Raw genomic sequence first — 16,212 nt, forward strand, 5'->3', positions numbered from 1 at the left:
GTGTAGCTAAAGGCCAAAGCACATCTGGATGGGAATTAGTTTGAATGAGGTGATAAATCAGGGAACTACCCCTGGTGCCCGTGATGCTCCAGTCACCGAGCATGAAGGGCAGCAGAGCAGCGGAGGCAAAATGCATTTCAGCCGTTTGATAGACACTGATCTCATTTCCATTTACACCTCACAGCTATGAGGACCTTTGCTTCCAGGATAACTCTGATTTATTACAACTTGTGTCTTGTTTTCATTGTTTTGTCCGTTTATTCCTATGGGCGGCAGCAACATTTTCTTGACATCTTTAATTGCTAAGATAAGGGAACGTAGCAGTACTGTAATGCTACAATACAGAGAGACACAAACAAGCTGTAGAAAGCCACTTTCTGGCTGAACCGCAACAAAGGGGCCTGCTCTATAAACACCAACGTCTGTGACTGACTGAGAAGCAAACAGATAAAAGGATAAAACTGTCTGACAACAGGCAGAATGCAGATACAACACAATGACACCAGCTGTTTACAGTGGTTCAACAACACTTGTCAACTATGTCCCAAATCACTGACCATACACGGTGCTGCTACATACAAGCTTTTGACATAATCTTATTGGGTTTTTTTTTTTAAAAGAAATCTTCAATAATCAAATTTAACTCTTGACCTGTGTGACGGCTCATCTTTCTTGCCTTCAAGATTTTGTTCCTACGATGTCGCCATGCTTCCAAATGTAAAAATGTACAGTTTTTGTGGCCAACCACTGACGGTAAGAATCTTGTTTTACTTCACTGAAACTATCATAAGAGAAACCCTGAGCAAAGCCCCGTGCGAAAATTCTGACAAGAATAAAAATATGATATGCGCCATTTTTAGCCACCACAGCGACTGGTGCTGCTGCCTTTTACAGCAGATTGGTGAAGTTGTCAGGGCTGGTGTTTGGCTCAGGGCAGGCTAGCTGTGTTTTTCTTTTCAGCCCTGTGTTTTGTGCGTTTGCTGTCGGGCAGGCCGGCGCAGCTCGTGTGTGCAGCAGTTCAAAGTGAGGGGGGATGAATAATGAATGAAAGCCAAGGAGGAGGTTTTAAGGCGTTAAAGTGGAGCACTTGGTGGAGTGCTTTCAGACGTATCACACAGGGAAACGACTTAGCTCAGCAATGCCTGCCAGTAGGTTGTTAGCTCGGCTCTCCTATGCCATTGGACAAACAATTTAACATGGCTAATGGCATCAAAAACCACCGTGAAAACACAGATGCACAGAATGGACAGATGCTTTTATAATATAGTAAGATTAAGCATCCATTTGAGAGTGCAAATACTCAAGTGTACTTAGTGTAATATGGTATTTTCCACTTACTCAGCATGATCTGCCAAGTGAATTAAATCAGCCACGCAGTACATAAATGTGCATTCAAGTGCATGTACTGTATATGTAATGTATCGTGTAGCAGCCTCACCTCTCGGAGCATGGGGTCGCTGATGGAGCTGAGGTTGACTGCGCCTTCGTAGGTCAGGTAATAGAAAACGTTGAGGGCTCTGGTGGCTTCTGGGCCCTGCTGCTTGTAGCCAAAGATCAGATCAATCCACTGGTGGAGCTGGCAGGACACGAACTCGCTCTCCAGAGCCTGTAAATGGAGGAGAGGACAGAGGATTAGAAGTATTGTCAATGTCAACAGATGTATGCCATTTACACACCATACTCTAACCAAATGCTGCCCCCCCTAACATGTTCCTCATCCCATTACTGAACAGTGCATTCATCACTAATGTCTCTCCGAGATGAACTCCTCTGAGAAAGCAGACTTTCTCTGCTAATTGTTCCTGTGACACAATCTGCCAATGATTTCTGTAATGAGCAAAAAGCGCAGCAAATCCATATCTGATCATGTGGGAGCATCAAAACATTAGAAGACTCTTGTAGTTCATTAGGGAGCCGTTTCCCTCTCTGTCTTTGTTCTTTTCTCTGTTGGTTGTGGGTGGATAAAAGCACCGTGTTGCTCTCTTGCAGACGTCGCTGCATCGCCATAACGCTGAGGTACGAGCCGTTTTCTCTCCTCATTAGCCGGCAAAGGAGGGAAAAAACATTTATGGTTTCCTCATAAAAACAGGCAATTGTGTTAATTTGTGTAAAGCTGTCGGCTCACAAAAGCCCTCTAAACACGACCAAATTAAAATGAGGCAGCCCTTGATTGTCATTGCTGCCTTGTGTCACATTAATTTGTGACAAAACATTAGCCTGTGCTACACTTAAATGGCAATTTATATAATTTAAATTTTTACTGCAGAGACCAGCGCATCCCTCATTTAAATGTGACTTTCTGACAGCTCATTCAGCATCGGATTCCTCCCCGTTCTCTTAATTACAACTTTCAATCGGAGAGGGAGGGGGGGCAGGAGTATAAAGAGGAGACTGTGTGTGGTACTATGATGTTTTCACTGCAACTTGAGCACTGACTAAAACATTTTTTTTATACTGTAACAAATTCCATGATCTGAACTGATGAAAAGCTCTGCAGTGAAAATCCTGTGTGGATCATACACGAGTAGGAAACACTAGGGGAAACAAATGCAGCAGACAAAGCTTTGAAAGACTTTTAGATTTACTGTGTGGAAATGTGTAAAAACACCATGTTGACTCACAACAGTACACTTGGCTACCATGCATATCGCACCATGTAGGAGCGTAACAAACAGAAGAGATTTGTCAATAACTGTTCATAATTCTCTATATTTTGGTGACATGTCATAACTGGCTTTTGTCATGTCCAGTATTTTAATGTTTCCTTTCATGTAACTTGCAACTATCTCCGGTGAGTCACAGTATATTTAATTTCTGCACCACCAACGCTCTTTTTTGATTGAGTTTTTATTTCTCTTTTACTGTATTTATCCCTTCTTTGTTTGCTCAAACTTTTGCCACCTTTACTCAGTTTGATTCTGACAATGTTCTTGTACAATTGCTTGTGTTTAAGCAATATCTTTTTTATTTTTTATATCACAGTAGGTAGCAACAGCGAGCGTCATAAGTACAGTAATGGCTTAATTATCAAAATCATTCGAGCATTCCCCTGGCGAGGTATTAAAAGTCTTTGTATATAGCTTTTATGTCATAGGTGTAAAACTAATCCGTGTGTACTGTAGGTTTACGGTTATTACACACACTGGCATTTTGGACAATGCCCCACTTAGATTCAAGCACTGTTCTGAGAGCTGTAGACCTGACAGAATTAGCAGATGGAGAGATATTTGTCTCTTCTCTTCCACTTCATGTGACTCACTCCCTTCACAGCGTTAAGGGGCTGAACCATGGGGACATGCTAAAACAAAACAAAACTAACAGTAAGCATTAAAATAAACCAGCACACCCCCAGAGTGTAAGACAGTCTAGACTCCATGTCTGTGTCCCTCTGGCATCAGTGTGTTCACAGTATGTTAGTGTGTTTAAAGGCGTGTGTCACAGGGCAATCCTTTTTATTAATGTTACATTTATAAGCCAGGGAAACCCTCTTTATTCAAGCTCACTTTAACAGTGGGCAGACTGTGAGTGTGTGTGTGTGTATGTGTGTGTGTGTGAGGCAGAAAGAGATCAGTTCATTATGCGCTAGGATTGACCTTTGACAGGCCCTGCTCCCCTGTTTCTAAAACTAAAGCTGGGCCTGATGGGCATTTAATGTGCACTGCAATCTACTGTCAATCAGCATGGGGAAACAAAGACAGCCATGTTATTGCAGCTCCCTCTCCAGAGGCCCGCCTTTATGGAAATCACTTGCATGTACCATTTGAAATGGGAGGGAGATGGAATAAGTGAGCGTGCATATGTGTGTGTGTCTGCCTTGGCACTGGAAGAACTATCATTTAAAGATTTTAATGAACTTGTAAAAAAATTTAAAGTCATGTTCTCACCTCGTTGTTACGGGTTACTGAGTGTAGACAGATGGGCGAAAAGACTAATTTAATCAATTTATTCTACAATGTGGTAAAATGTGCAGGGCTCTGAGTTCTTTCTGAGGCGATGATATGTATATACATAGGTGTCTATACTATTGTATTTGTTTTGTCTGTCTCCATCTGTGTGACAAAAATGCTCAGTAGCTCTAGACTGAAGTCTAGGTGTAAAAATTTAACCTCAGAGGACTAAATATCAGAGAGTCAAAAAAATATCTTCCTCTGCCTCCAGAGATACGGCGAACTGCCTTGATCACGTCTCTTCAAAGCTTTTTAGAAACCAGCAGAACGTCACCACCGTGACAACAGTCAGATGAGAATATAATTAAACGAGAGCTTTATTCTCACTTTTAGTCTAGACCACGGTTTCATACCAGACTTCACTCATTAGAAAAACATTCTGAAAATTGAGTTCTCTAAAGAAAATAATTTGTTACTTTACTTACTTATTTCATGATGCTGTGATATTGCACTGCCTCCTTTCTTATGTTGAACAAGGGGGATGTAGTTTATTTTGTCACTGGCCTGTGGCTACAAATACTTGCATAACACATTTGCAGCTGATAAAAGTCCCAAAGCCCCCAAAAATTCACATTTTACTGCAACTTGGCTCCCATCCCATCCTAAACACTACAATACCCAGCTGCTTTAAGAGGCTGTTTCTTTTTGTGTGTATATTTGAGACTCACACAAGACCACATGATCCTGTGTGAACAAATACAAACAACAGCATGCTACTATAGCCTCAATAACATGACACTGTGATTAAATCAACACTGCGGTCATTGTTTTTCTACCATGAAATCGGCTTGTGAATAATTGAGGCTACTTGTTGGACGAGACATTTAAATGCAGAGAGTGAGAGGCGCGTTCTGATATCTCATCAACAACGTGCCAGGTGAGCAGGTGTGGAAATGTCTCCTCGTGTAGAGTCACACTGTGGAAATGGTTGAGCAGAAGGTTGGGGCAGATAGCAGATTCCTGAGGTGGGATCTGGTGCCACTTCAGGAGAACCAGGCAGGATTATTGATGGGCCAATTAGCAGCCAGTGTGTGTGTCATCCCCATCCACGGGGGACTCTCTGATAATTAATGAATAATTTAGCATGCCTTTATGTAAATGCTGATAGGGGGTAGAAGTCACTGGAATCCCACATTTCTATTGTTACACATTTGACAAAGTACACCTTTGAAGCATGGGGGTCTCTCCCCTTTGTTGTGTACTGTGACTCGTCTCCAATGGCAACAATAATTTGGACTATTCTCCCATGTAGAGAAATGTAATCATTTACAGTAATCAGCTTTTCTCCCTCATGAAAACCACCAAGTACTCAAATGTGTATCATTATTTTCTCTTTCTGAATTTCATGCTTGTTTTGCCTGCGTGCCAGTTTTCTGAGCTGTGATGTGAATCCTAATGAAAATGTATCATAATCAATACAACTTGTCCGTGTGCAAGTTTCAGATTACTTTCATATTCTCTTCCTCTCTGAAACATCTGTGGCTCGAGTGTGAGAAAAGAAACACACGCACACACGTACACACTAAAACACTTACAAAGGATGACAGTTGAATGTGTGCCTGTCAATATGTTACTCTTTAAAAAGAGACTTAAAAACAATGTTATCTGTTTTTCAGACATCAGAGTGGGGAGACAGAGTGATTGCAATTAACCAGCTGCTCGACATTAAACAAAGCTTACTCTGAGTCCTCGGGAGAGAAAAAAGCTGAAATGTCTGATCTGGACTCTGCCGCTGGCGAGTCTTCAGCCTCACCAAAGCTTTTGTTGTTTGCAAGTGGGTGTGTTTTTACTTCTATCCCTTTTTCTTTGCACCTCACTTCTAGCTTGATCTTTTAGCTTTTCCTGCTCAAAAGTCAAAGTGTGCGACTGCCACAAGTTCTGCAAGGCTGCACTGGGCCTATCAGTGAGGTTTGTGTGCCTCGCTGTGGTTTGTGGTTAGCTTTATGGTCTGGATTGAGCTGGATTTCACTTCGGCCTTAACGAGGTGACACTGAACACTTTCCTCCAACCCTCACTGGTCCTAAAAAACCCTTTTAAGGACTTATGGAGAGCTGTCTGTAAGGAAGTTAAAATGTCACTTAACAAATCAATCCAATCATTTGCATGCAAGCGGCGATGCGAGCGTCCGTGCATGTGGCGGTGTATGTGTGTCACTGACGGTGTGGATGTGTAATTGAATGCACATGTTGTATGCGGAGTGTTGTCAGCGGCAGGCTGTTTTCTTTTGCATCGATTACGGATGAATAAAGCAAACACTTGTCAGGTCTGTATATAGTAAAACGACTGTTTAAGAATGAGCTGATCAAAACATCCTGAAAAGCACGCTCAGCATGTGGCAGTGAAAAATCACACATGTTGAACACAATGACTCTGGAGCAGCAGTTAAATCAAGGTTTGTTTAGTCTTATTATATTCTAATTGTGCAATTTATTTAATCAGATTATTAAATCCCATTAGATCTACGCGTTTTCCAAGTGCACCAAACATCATCATCCTCAGCAGAAGCCAGCCTATTATCATCCCCTTTTGTTTTAACTCAATTCCTCCTCCAAGTTCAACAGCCGCCTTTTATTTTCCCTCTTACATATTCTCTCACTCTCAGCGCTACTCTCCTTTTTTTCCCCCTCCTGTTCTTTCTTCCAGTCATCTGATCCTTTGGATCAACTCCTCTGGAGTTGCTTGCCCTGAGGTTGACAAGCACTCTGATTAAAGGGCTTATTAGCTCGCTGTAAATGAGAAGCCGAGTGTCATTTTGAAGCAGGCAGAGGAAGCCTGTAGCCAGCCAGAGAAAGGGGGCCCCAAACGTGGAAGAGGAAAAAGAAAAAAAAGAACCGGTGACGTAAGGAATGAGAGCCTTAGAGCAGCCGTGCAGCTAACAAACCATTTCCTTTATTCTCATATTCACACACACCAAGAGAACCCCAGATGGGTTGTGTGTTACTTTAGTTCCCCCCTCCTTCCTGCTCCACTAATTAGATAGGTCACAACCGTGAGAGTTCTGGCTACGGGTCAACGGAGGCACTCGCTGGCAAGTGGAACCTGAAACTCTAACCTCAATGCTCTCCCACTCGCTCTCCTTCCATCTTCCTTATTATCCCTCGCCCACTTGAAAAGCAACAGTATCGTGTGATGGGGTGAAAAGAAGTAGAATGAGCAGTGATTGGGAAAGTATCTCCCCAAAACAAACATGTCACGGTGGATTTTTGTCTTAGGACGACAAATGGCGCACGGTGTAGACTGTGAGAATGCACTAAGTGGTCCAATTTACAGCACAGACAACCGAATAAACAACACTGATTGAGAGGTAAATGGCTGAAGAAAATGAAAGGCAGTGATACTGTAGCTGTTGTCTTCTTTTAGTTTAGCTAATGCAGATGCGTGACAAACAGTATGATGCTGAGTAATGAATAATTACATGGTAAAGGTGGAAGTTAAGTTTAGAAATGTTAAAATAATTTCGATGTTAAGGAACATTTTTCTTAATATTTGGAATAACATTAAACTAAATACTAAAACTACTATTTCATAACTGCTTCCCAATATCTCAACAATCGTCAACAAGCAGAGAATCTACTGTAACTGTACGTCCACTCGTTCTCTCAAGGCTAACAAGCTAGAAAATGCATCACCAGTGCTGTACGACTCATCCACAATAGGAGCAAAAGCTAAGTCAACAGTCAGAGCTGATTAAACACAGAAGCACTGAGGAGGATATTTGGATAGCTGTTGAGAGGGGCATTGTTGTCTCAGATGGATGATTACAACATCGGCTGGAGTACCGAGCGGTCTCTCCACCCGTCTGAAGGTGTGGAGGCTTTCAACGCAGAGTGGAGATGATTAGGATGAATGACTCAGCTGATCAGCTTGAGTGTACTTAGGAGAGGTTGTTGGGCTGTTGGGCTGTGTGGCGCTACAGCTTGACACTGTCTGTGTGTGTGTGTCTGTGTGTCTTGTCTGTCAACAGTTTTCAGAATTTAATCATAACAATATATGCAGAGGATTAATTATGTCTAAAAATGCCTGTTACTCAAATTTAAAGTTATCGAAAACTGATACTTTGGTAGAGTGATGCTTTGAGCTGAATACTAAAATACAGCATGTTAAAAAATACTAAATATAAAATAAGTACTAAGACATAAAAAAAAGTATAGCCGAGTGTCAGTTTACAGAGTTTGTTCATAAACCACAGTGGCAGCAGCAAAAAATGAAAATTTGAGGGATAAGCAAATCATTATAATTTATCCTTTGGATGACACAAATGTCTGAACCAGATTTTATGGCATCCATCTAATAACTGTCGAGATATTTCTGTCTGGACCAAAACGGCCAACAGACCAACATTACCATCCCTAGAGCCAGGCCACTAGCACAGCTACAAAGATCATGATTATATGTTTCAATGTCCACAAGAAAATGAATATCTAAATTTGTGACTGATTTGAATGGACACATTAGACTGGGATAAGGGCAGAGGGCAAAGACAACTGTTCTTTCAAAACAAAATCAAGATGACAACAATTTTTTTGGAGGCAAAGACAGACGGATATGGAGCGAAGGAGTATGAAAACAGTGCATGTTGCAAAAAAGCATCTCTGTAGACTTTGGCAGAAGTAAAATGAGAGCGTGGAGGAGTGCAGGAAAAGGGAGAAGGACAACATTAGTGAGTGAGTATGTCAGCAGCAGTACATCATCCCATTTCTCAGGCTCTCATCGGTCTCCTCCATTACATCATTGAAGAGGAGGACGAAGAAGAAGAGAGGAGGGGGGGAGATGGACAGGGAAGAGGGGGAGGCAGAAAAGAAGGGGGGACAGCTCGTAAAACACTGAGCACACAGTAAACATGTCTACCCTTATGCATGACAATACTCCTACAGTGAGCGCTGCCTGACATTAGCCAGATAACCCCCCCAGCCCACCCCCCTCCTACCCCACGTGCTAGTTCCCATCCAACAACAAGGCTTTCAGTGGAGACACCAGGGGAATAGATTAGCACTAGGCTAACATGGTAAACTGTGTTCTGTTACATGAGGCCACGCTGGGCCAGACAACGTTAAGATTTTCACTCACTCAGTCATTCACAAGTGCGTAAGTGTATCTTAGCGGTTAGTGACTGGTCCTTGCAGTGGTTTACCTCAGCTCATACATGAATTCCTGTGGGGTTCCTGTGAAAAAAAAACGACGTGCAGGGCTGGTGGGAACGGTATTACGTGCGTCCGTCCCAGCTGGTGTCTGATCAGAGAGTGCGGTGCGGATGAGAGGTGAATGTAAACAGCGATGATCTTTGACTTGGTGTAGCTGGTGGTCTGAGCTTGGGGGGAGCTATCATGTCTGGCTACATACGTCTTGTGGGAAAAAATGCGAGACACGCTTTCATCTTCTGTGCCCGGCTCTCCTTCACGTTTCACATACAGAGCCGCTGGGTAACTCTGCATAACGACACGGAAGATCTGAAAATGCTTTGAGCGTTGGTCATTTACAAAACATCCCACCAGAAAGAAAAAAAAAAAAAACCCTCATACCCTCACTTGATCATAACCTGTTACGATAATGGACCTGTCTGCTGGATGATGACATAGTTGTGAAGAGCTGTCAGCATATCAAAGTGACAGACCTCAGAGAAGGATTTCAAAGAGGGTGATAGTGTGAGTATATGAGGTTTTGGGGGGGTAAAGGTGATTTGGCTCATATTAATATGACACATGTCTGTTAACATTGAGCAGTGACGTTGATGTTTACCTCTGCAGGAGAGATTACTGTGGCGATTATGACGACAACAGCTGGGAGGACAAAAGTGCAACTCTATCAAACACATCAGTAGAAATGATCATTAAGAGAGCGTCTCTGTTTTAATTAAAGCTACAATTTTAACACACACACACATGGGCACATCACAAAACAAGCACTCAACTACAGTGCAGGATATATATATATAGTATATATAGCTAGCCTATGCCAACATGGGACGTGCTCTCTAACCACTAGATTCAATTTTTGAAATCTCATGTGATATAGGCCCTGATCTGATCTGGAGATTTCACATTTTACTCAAATCAGTGGATCATTTTCAGATGCTGCAGGGAGGGATGAGTAAAGCTTCGGCCTCAAATGAAAAGATCAAATAACAAAGTCTGGATGGCTGAGCTCTTATTGCAGTTTGGATAAACTCCAATATCAGGGTCAGGTAGCATGTTATCATTTTACAGAAAATCATATATCATATACATCTGTTGCTTGTAGCAGAGCACAGGTATCAATCTCTTTGATAACAACACGGCCTTTCACCGTTCCAATATCCCAAAAGGTCAATACTCTAACAAAGAAGTTATTCAGTAATAATGCACTGGGTAACCACATGCTGAAAACTATGCTGAAAACTGTATTTTGCTTGTACGGACTCACACAGATAGCTCTGGTGTCTGATGTCCGTTGAGCAGAGATGTCAAGTTACAGTGAGGGTTTACCACATGCGGCGGTGATCTGTGGTCAAGCTTCTCAGTATCAGCTTCTGACCTATCACTCAGTTGGGTTTGCCCATTCAACAAGAGGGAAAAGTCTCCCTCTCCTTCTGTGAGGGCAGTTTAGCTGATGTCTCTGTCACTGCTTTGAGTGAGCAGATGCTTTATAAGGGGGGGAAAGGCCAAAAGTAATGTGCTGCCCATCTGTCCCATGTGTGTGGTTTGCAGGTCTGTCAGCAGCGCTACAAGAGCGCAGATGACTGAAAGAAACCAAACGTGAACGCGGAGCAGCAAATGGGCCCCGAAGAGCTCGAATAAGAGATGGTGATTGCACCAGCCCACGTCTGTGGAAGGAAAAACTCATTTTAAAATGCTGTAAAGTATTGATTGAACAGATCAATGTTAAAATTTACTTGTTTCGTTAATTAACTGTTCTTAAACAATCACACTGACACTTTTATTACAGTCAGTTCTTGGTGTTGTATTCAAAATTAATTAAAATGCAAGATTTATTGAATATTTACATTTCATGTGTAAATTGCAGCCTCTGAAAATCCATTTGTCCACTCCACCCTTAGACTATTCACAGTAGGAGAGGATGTGGCTACTGCACCAGAGCAGACTGTGGTTTAGGCTGCTACATAACACAGGTCAACGGTGACGTGCACAGAAATACACAAGCATAGACACATCATCGTCACCTGCTATCGTGCTAATGGCTAGCAGAGCAGAGAAGTGAGATGTGGTCATATATAGAGGAATGTCAGAGAGGCTGACAGTGCCCAGAGACATGTAGTTATCTGGTGGAGGAGGGATCAAGTTCTTAACCTCTCCTTCGACCTCCTGGTAAAAACAACAAGCAGCCCCTGATCTCTGTGGCATGCCGCCTCAAGACCCCAGTGTCTCAGTGTGTGCGGGTGTGTGATGGACCGAGGAAAAGGGAGTGTGCCTTAACAAGCAGGCGTTTAAGTATACTGTAGGCACTTCAGTGTGGTGGAGGAAGGTGCATGCTTAGCTTTGTGTGCTGAGGTGCTTCGTCTCCATGTGAGTCTGTCAAAAATCCAACCGTTTCCCAGCACCTCAAACTCATCATTTGAGCCTTCAGTGTTGTGTAAGCCAGAGGTTAAACAACAATCTGTGTAGGCACATACTTGGACTAAATCTATTCCTGTGCTACATACTTTTTACTAAACATCTGTGATGAACTACGACACTTCTAACAGCACGGCAACACAAACCAGGCTAAAGTTTGATGTGATGTTTATACCTTCTCCTGGATTTCTTCCCCTTCTTCTCTCCTTTTTCTTTTTACAACTCTCACTCCCAACAACAAAAACAAGCTGCCGTTTTGCACAGCAGCGCAATCCTTTACTGTGAGAGCCTTTTAATGGCCTTTCCAGATTGGGCCCTAATTAGCTGTTAATCATCTAGGGCTCATAACCAGAGTGGAGACAGCAGGCGCGTGTGTGTGTTTGTACCATGTGTGCATCTGATTGTGTTTGCGTGTTCTCTCCTGCTGTCTATCCTTGTGTTGCGAGGCCATTAGCAGCAGACAAGCTAAAGAGAGCCAAACAGCCCATTAACTCCTTCACTCTTCCTCTCTCCTCTCCACCACGCTCATCTCTCTCCCAACAGTACCACAGTTGCCAGCTGACACCCTCTAATGCCAGCTATCTGTCATGACCAGAGACCTGTCCACCCACACATCCCTCCCTCTACCTTGTCCTCGGCCCATTCTCTCCTTTATTCTTCCTGTCCACCCTCCTTTACCTCGGTCTCTCCCATTCTATCTCTGTATGATCTGCAGCACTGGAGGATTTTCATTGTTTTCAGTACTGATTAATCTGCAAATTATTCTCTCGTAATCGTTAATAATATTGTCAATAAAATATTACAAAATTGTAATGATGATGCCTTGACATTGCTTCTTTTATTAACATCCCAGATATTTGGGTTTCTATCAGATATTATATAGAGAAGCTGCAAATTTTCACATTGGTGAAGATTGAGCCAATGAATATTAAATTATTATTTGTTTTAGAAATGATCAAAAGGTAAATTGATCATGAAAGATTCATTTTTTGTCAATTTAGTAATTGATAAATTGATTAATAATTTCAGCTGCAGCAGATATTCATGTTGTTAGATCCCTGGTTAAGACTCAAAACGGCTCCTGCTCTGCTGAGCTTGTTATGTGTCTGTGCACCTACACCTGCCTGCTGGGCTCAGCTGCAGTGCTGGATCAATACCTCAATTTGCACACGGTAAAGAAAGAAACCGCAGACTGAAATTGTAGCAGCCTGAACACAGTAACTAGCAGGCAGCTGTGCCAGAGTATAGACTGTTTGGATAAGTCCAAATTGCCCCTGCAGCACCTAAATTGGACACAAAGGAAAGGACCGGAGGAAATTGAAGCAGAGGTAGATGAGACTGGTGTAGTTAAACTGGCAATGAAAGGCCGCAGCAGCACAAAGCATATTAATCCACATATTCCCTTTTGACAGATCTTTAGTTTTATCCAATAATATGATCCAAATTAGGTGTGTTTTTAAAGTGGGTGTGTTCCACCTCTGCATTATAAACAAAATCTACTCAGGAGTATTAAAGATGGAAATTACACCTGCTACTGAGTGAAACAGTGAAAAATGAAGCAAATACAGCAAAAATATGAATTATTGAAACTGAGGATTATTGCCATTATCAATCAATAGGTTCAATTTTTCACAGAATAAAGAATAAATCAATTAAGACTATTAAGTATCCATATGCCCAAAATGTGATAACTTTAATTAGCTTTCTTTGATCTGCAGTCAAAAATATAAATGTATTCAATCCAGCACAAACCAGAAATAACGTATAGGCTACCTTTAATGTTTGTGTGTGTGTGTGTGTGTGTGTGTGTGTTTAATATAAATTAATTATTAACTGTATAACTAATATACCACTGTAGTCATGGACACATCAGTAAGATGTTAGTGAGATTACACTAATCAAAATCTAATCAACAAGTATTTTCCTTTATGTTATCATTAAGAGAGGGTACACTCCAGTGGACTGGGTGGGTGGGACTCTGCAAAACAGCAGGGCACCACCATGAGAAGCCCCCTCCCCTCCAAATACATCCACCTCGGCCTGGACTTTGCTGACAGCCCAAGAGAGAGAAGTGTGTGATTAATGATAGGGGCCTGGTCATATCAGCAGGCTGGTTAACAGAGCCCACCACAAGACTGCACAGGTCACAGAGCACACCCAGCCTCATCAGCACCCATAACTACCGTGGGCACCCATCACATGGGAAACTACAACTGCTTTTACTCTAAAATAAAATAAAATAAAACCATCTGTGAAAGAAACACCACACAGCAACAGTTCTACAGACTTATTCATATACATGACACTTCAGCCTGTTTTATACGTATGCATTCTTCCAATTTTACCTATTTTATCATGTTCAAAAGGGCAGGGTCTTAATGATCTAGATTTCATTTACAAGACAACCTGGTCTTTAAGGGTACAACAGTAAAACTCCATAAATTTAACAGTATGAAGTCAAAAAGTGTTTGAAGTTTGAGTACCAAAAGTAAGAAAACAAGCTTTTCCAGCAAGGCCCAACAGAAATAGTAAAAGTATCTGGTGCCATTTGACCTTCTAGGGCAGAGCGAGGTAATCTGATCTGAAGAGTTACCTCAGTGCCCCAGCTGTGTGTGTGTGTGTGTGTGAAAGAGAGAGACTGGAGGAGGAGGAAAGATCTACATTGAAAATATGACAGCAAGTCTGACAAGATCCAGCATACAGTACATGTACATCGAATATTTCTGCTTCTAAGCCGAGCGGGCAGGAAGAGGAGATCTGAAATCACGATATTGCGTTATTTTTCCACACGAACATACTGTATGCCACATGCATGTGAACAAAGAAGCAAGAGCAGAGAGAGTGAGAGATGGTGAGGAGGTGGAGAGGGACGGGGAGGGGGTGAGGTGATGTTTGAGCACTTGGTCAACGCAGCAATCTGAGAGCTGGGGCATGTCAGAGAGGCAGGAGGCTCAGGCAACAGGAAGAACTGTGAGACAGTCAGGAAATAACACTGTCTCTTTGAATTAGCATTTCCAGCTAAGCTAGTACAAGGAGAGGCTGAAACCTCTGACAGGATTTTTGGTCAGTCACGGTTCGGTGATATGTATACGTGCCAGCCAGACACAAAAAAGTGTCTGTGTGTTCGAGTGACACCAAGTAATAGATACTACAAACATATTTCAAACATGCATGTGCAGCATGACTATACTAAATAATCATTTAAAACTTTATTGATACACGTAGAGTCGCAGGTGTTTGTATATGTGTTCTAAATGATGTGTATTAAGTGTATTTCCCAGGTGAAGCTTGAACCTGGCTGATCCATTTTCTCATTACACCAGCACGCGTCACGGCTCTTACCAGGCGATTGATTCGGACAAACTCCTCTGCGCTTTTTGCCCAGGGGGGCAGCTCCACGTCGGAGACCACGGTGCCATCTTCCATCACTCCCAGGTTGTAAGTGTTGGCATTGATGAACATCTCGGGGAGGTAGTAAAACTCTGGGATCAGCTCCTGTGAGGCCAAAGCATAGAAACACATTCAAAGTGGTTCATTACACATTTTTCAAAACAGTGAAACCATCTGTAACGATTCAGAGTTCCCACTAAAAAGCTGACTCAGACTTAGCTTGTGGGTAACAGAGGGCTCAGGGAAATCACCAGCCAGTGCTACTATAGTAACAGTGTCAGATGTAAATGGTAAATCAGGATATGAAAAAGTATACAGACATAAAGGAGAACAAGACAATGTTTTCTAAACTGTATAATTGTATAACTATTAATGGGAATCATATCTCCGACTGCTCGTCTGCTTCTTGCCTCTCTGTGTTGAGCCACTACAGGATGTCAAAAACCTCTTAGCGTGCTCTCGACTGTGGTTTTCCTCTGTTCCAGTGCCCTAATTTTCTTTGTATGTGAGCAGCCCTCATGTCAATCTTCCACAACAACAGAGGAAAAAAAAGGCCAACAGTCTACCAAATTCTTTCCAAACTATGATGATTTTATTTGGCTGTCTCAAACAACACAAAGTATTTTCTAACTGCTCGACCCCAAAGAGAAACATAGTTATGACAGGAGATGTAACCCCATATGTTTGGCTGTTCGTTATTCTTAACAATGCAGAACTTGCCACAATGAGCGTAAACATCAAGATCGAGTCGGAGTTTAAAAACATGTAGTTGAATCCATACTGTCCTGCAGGCATAAGCTCCAGTGTTGTTGTTGTGGGTTTGTCTCATCGACTCAACACACCAGACTGAAGCACCAGCTCTCAGCTCTTACTGCTCTATGCAAAAGACAAAAATACTTGACATGTACTGTACTTCACAATAGAGAGGACACCTTTACTCTTACACTTCTGGATCATTTGTGTACAGGCAGATGTGAGTTTGAGTTCAGGCGCCCTCTCTGATAAAGCTTATAGTTTGAGCTGATACAGGAGAGTCCTGCAGCATCCCTTGGTACTGTTCCCATAATACACTGGTTTCTCTCTCTCTGCATTTACTGTATAATGTGCCACTTCATGTAATTTACTCTGTATTATTGTGTTTCTATTTCTGGATCAGCAGGTCAAGGCATTAGAATTCAAATGATATTGATTATCACTCCATATAATAATGCCATTACTTTATTTTCTGTTATAATTAACATCAGTCAGCAAAGTATTTCATGGTCTCTCTGCTCCTCCACCCTCTTTCTCCTCACAAACTCTTAAACCTTAAACCTGTACGTGCATTG

The 16,212-nt window shown here is 42.1% G+C and overlaps 1 protein-coding gene across 7 annotated transcripts in view; it reads right to left on the reverse strand.

Moving 5' to 3' along the window:
* Positions 1 to 16,212, reverse strand: part of lrba (LPS-responsive vesicle trafficking, beach and anchor containing) — a 187,461-nt gene that overhangs the window by 22,777 nt on the left and 148,472 nt on the right. For all 7 annotated transcript variants that reach the window (XM_085782186.1, XM_085782169.1, XM_085782144.1 and 4 more), the window contains exons 46-47: positions 14,837 to 14,989; positions 1,439 to 1,606 (exon numbers count right to left, since the gene is read on the reverse strand). In XM_085782186.1, the coding sequence (XP_085638312.1) occupies positions 1,439 to 1,606; positions 14,837 to 14,989 (321 nt within the window). The remainder of the gene's footprint in view (positions 1 to 1,438; positions 1,607 to 14,836; positions 14,990 to 16,212) is intronic.

Source organism: Trachurus japonicus, chromosome 1 (assembly GCF_045865225.1).
Source record: "Trachurus japonicus isolate A0001 chromosome 1, Traja_1.0".
NCBI classification, from domain to species: Eukaryota; Metazoa; Chordata; class Actinopteri; order Carangiformes; family Carangidae; genus Trachurus; species Trachurus japonicus.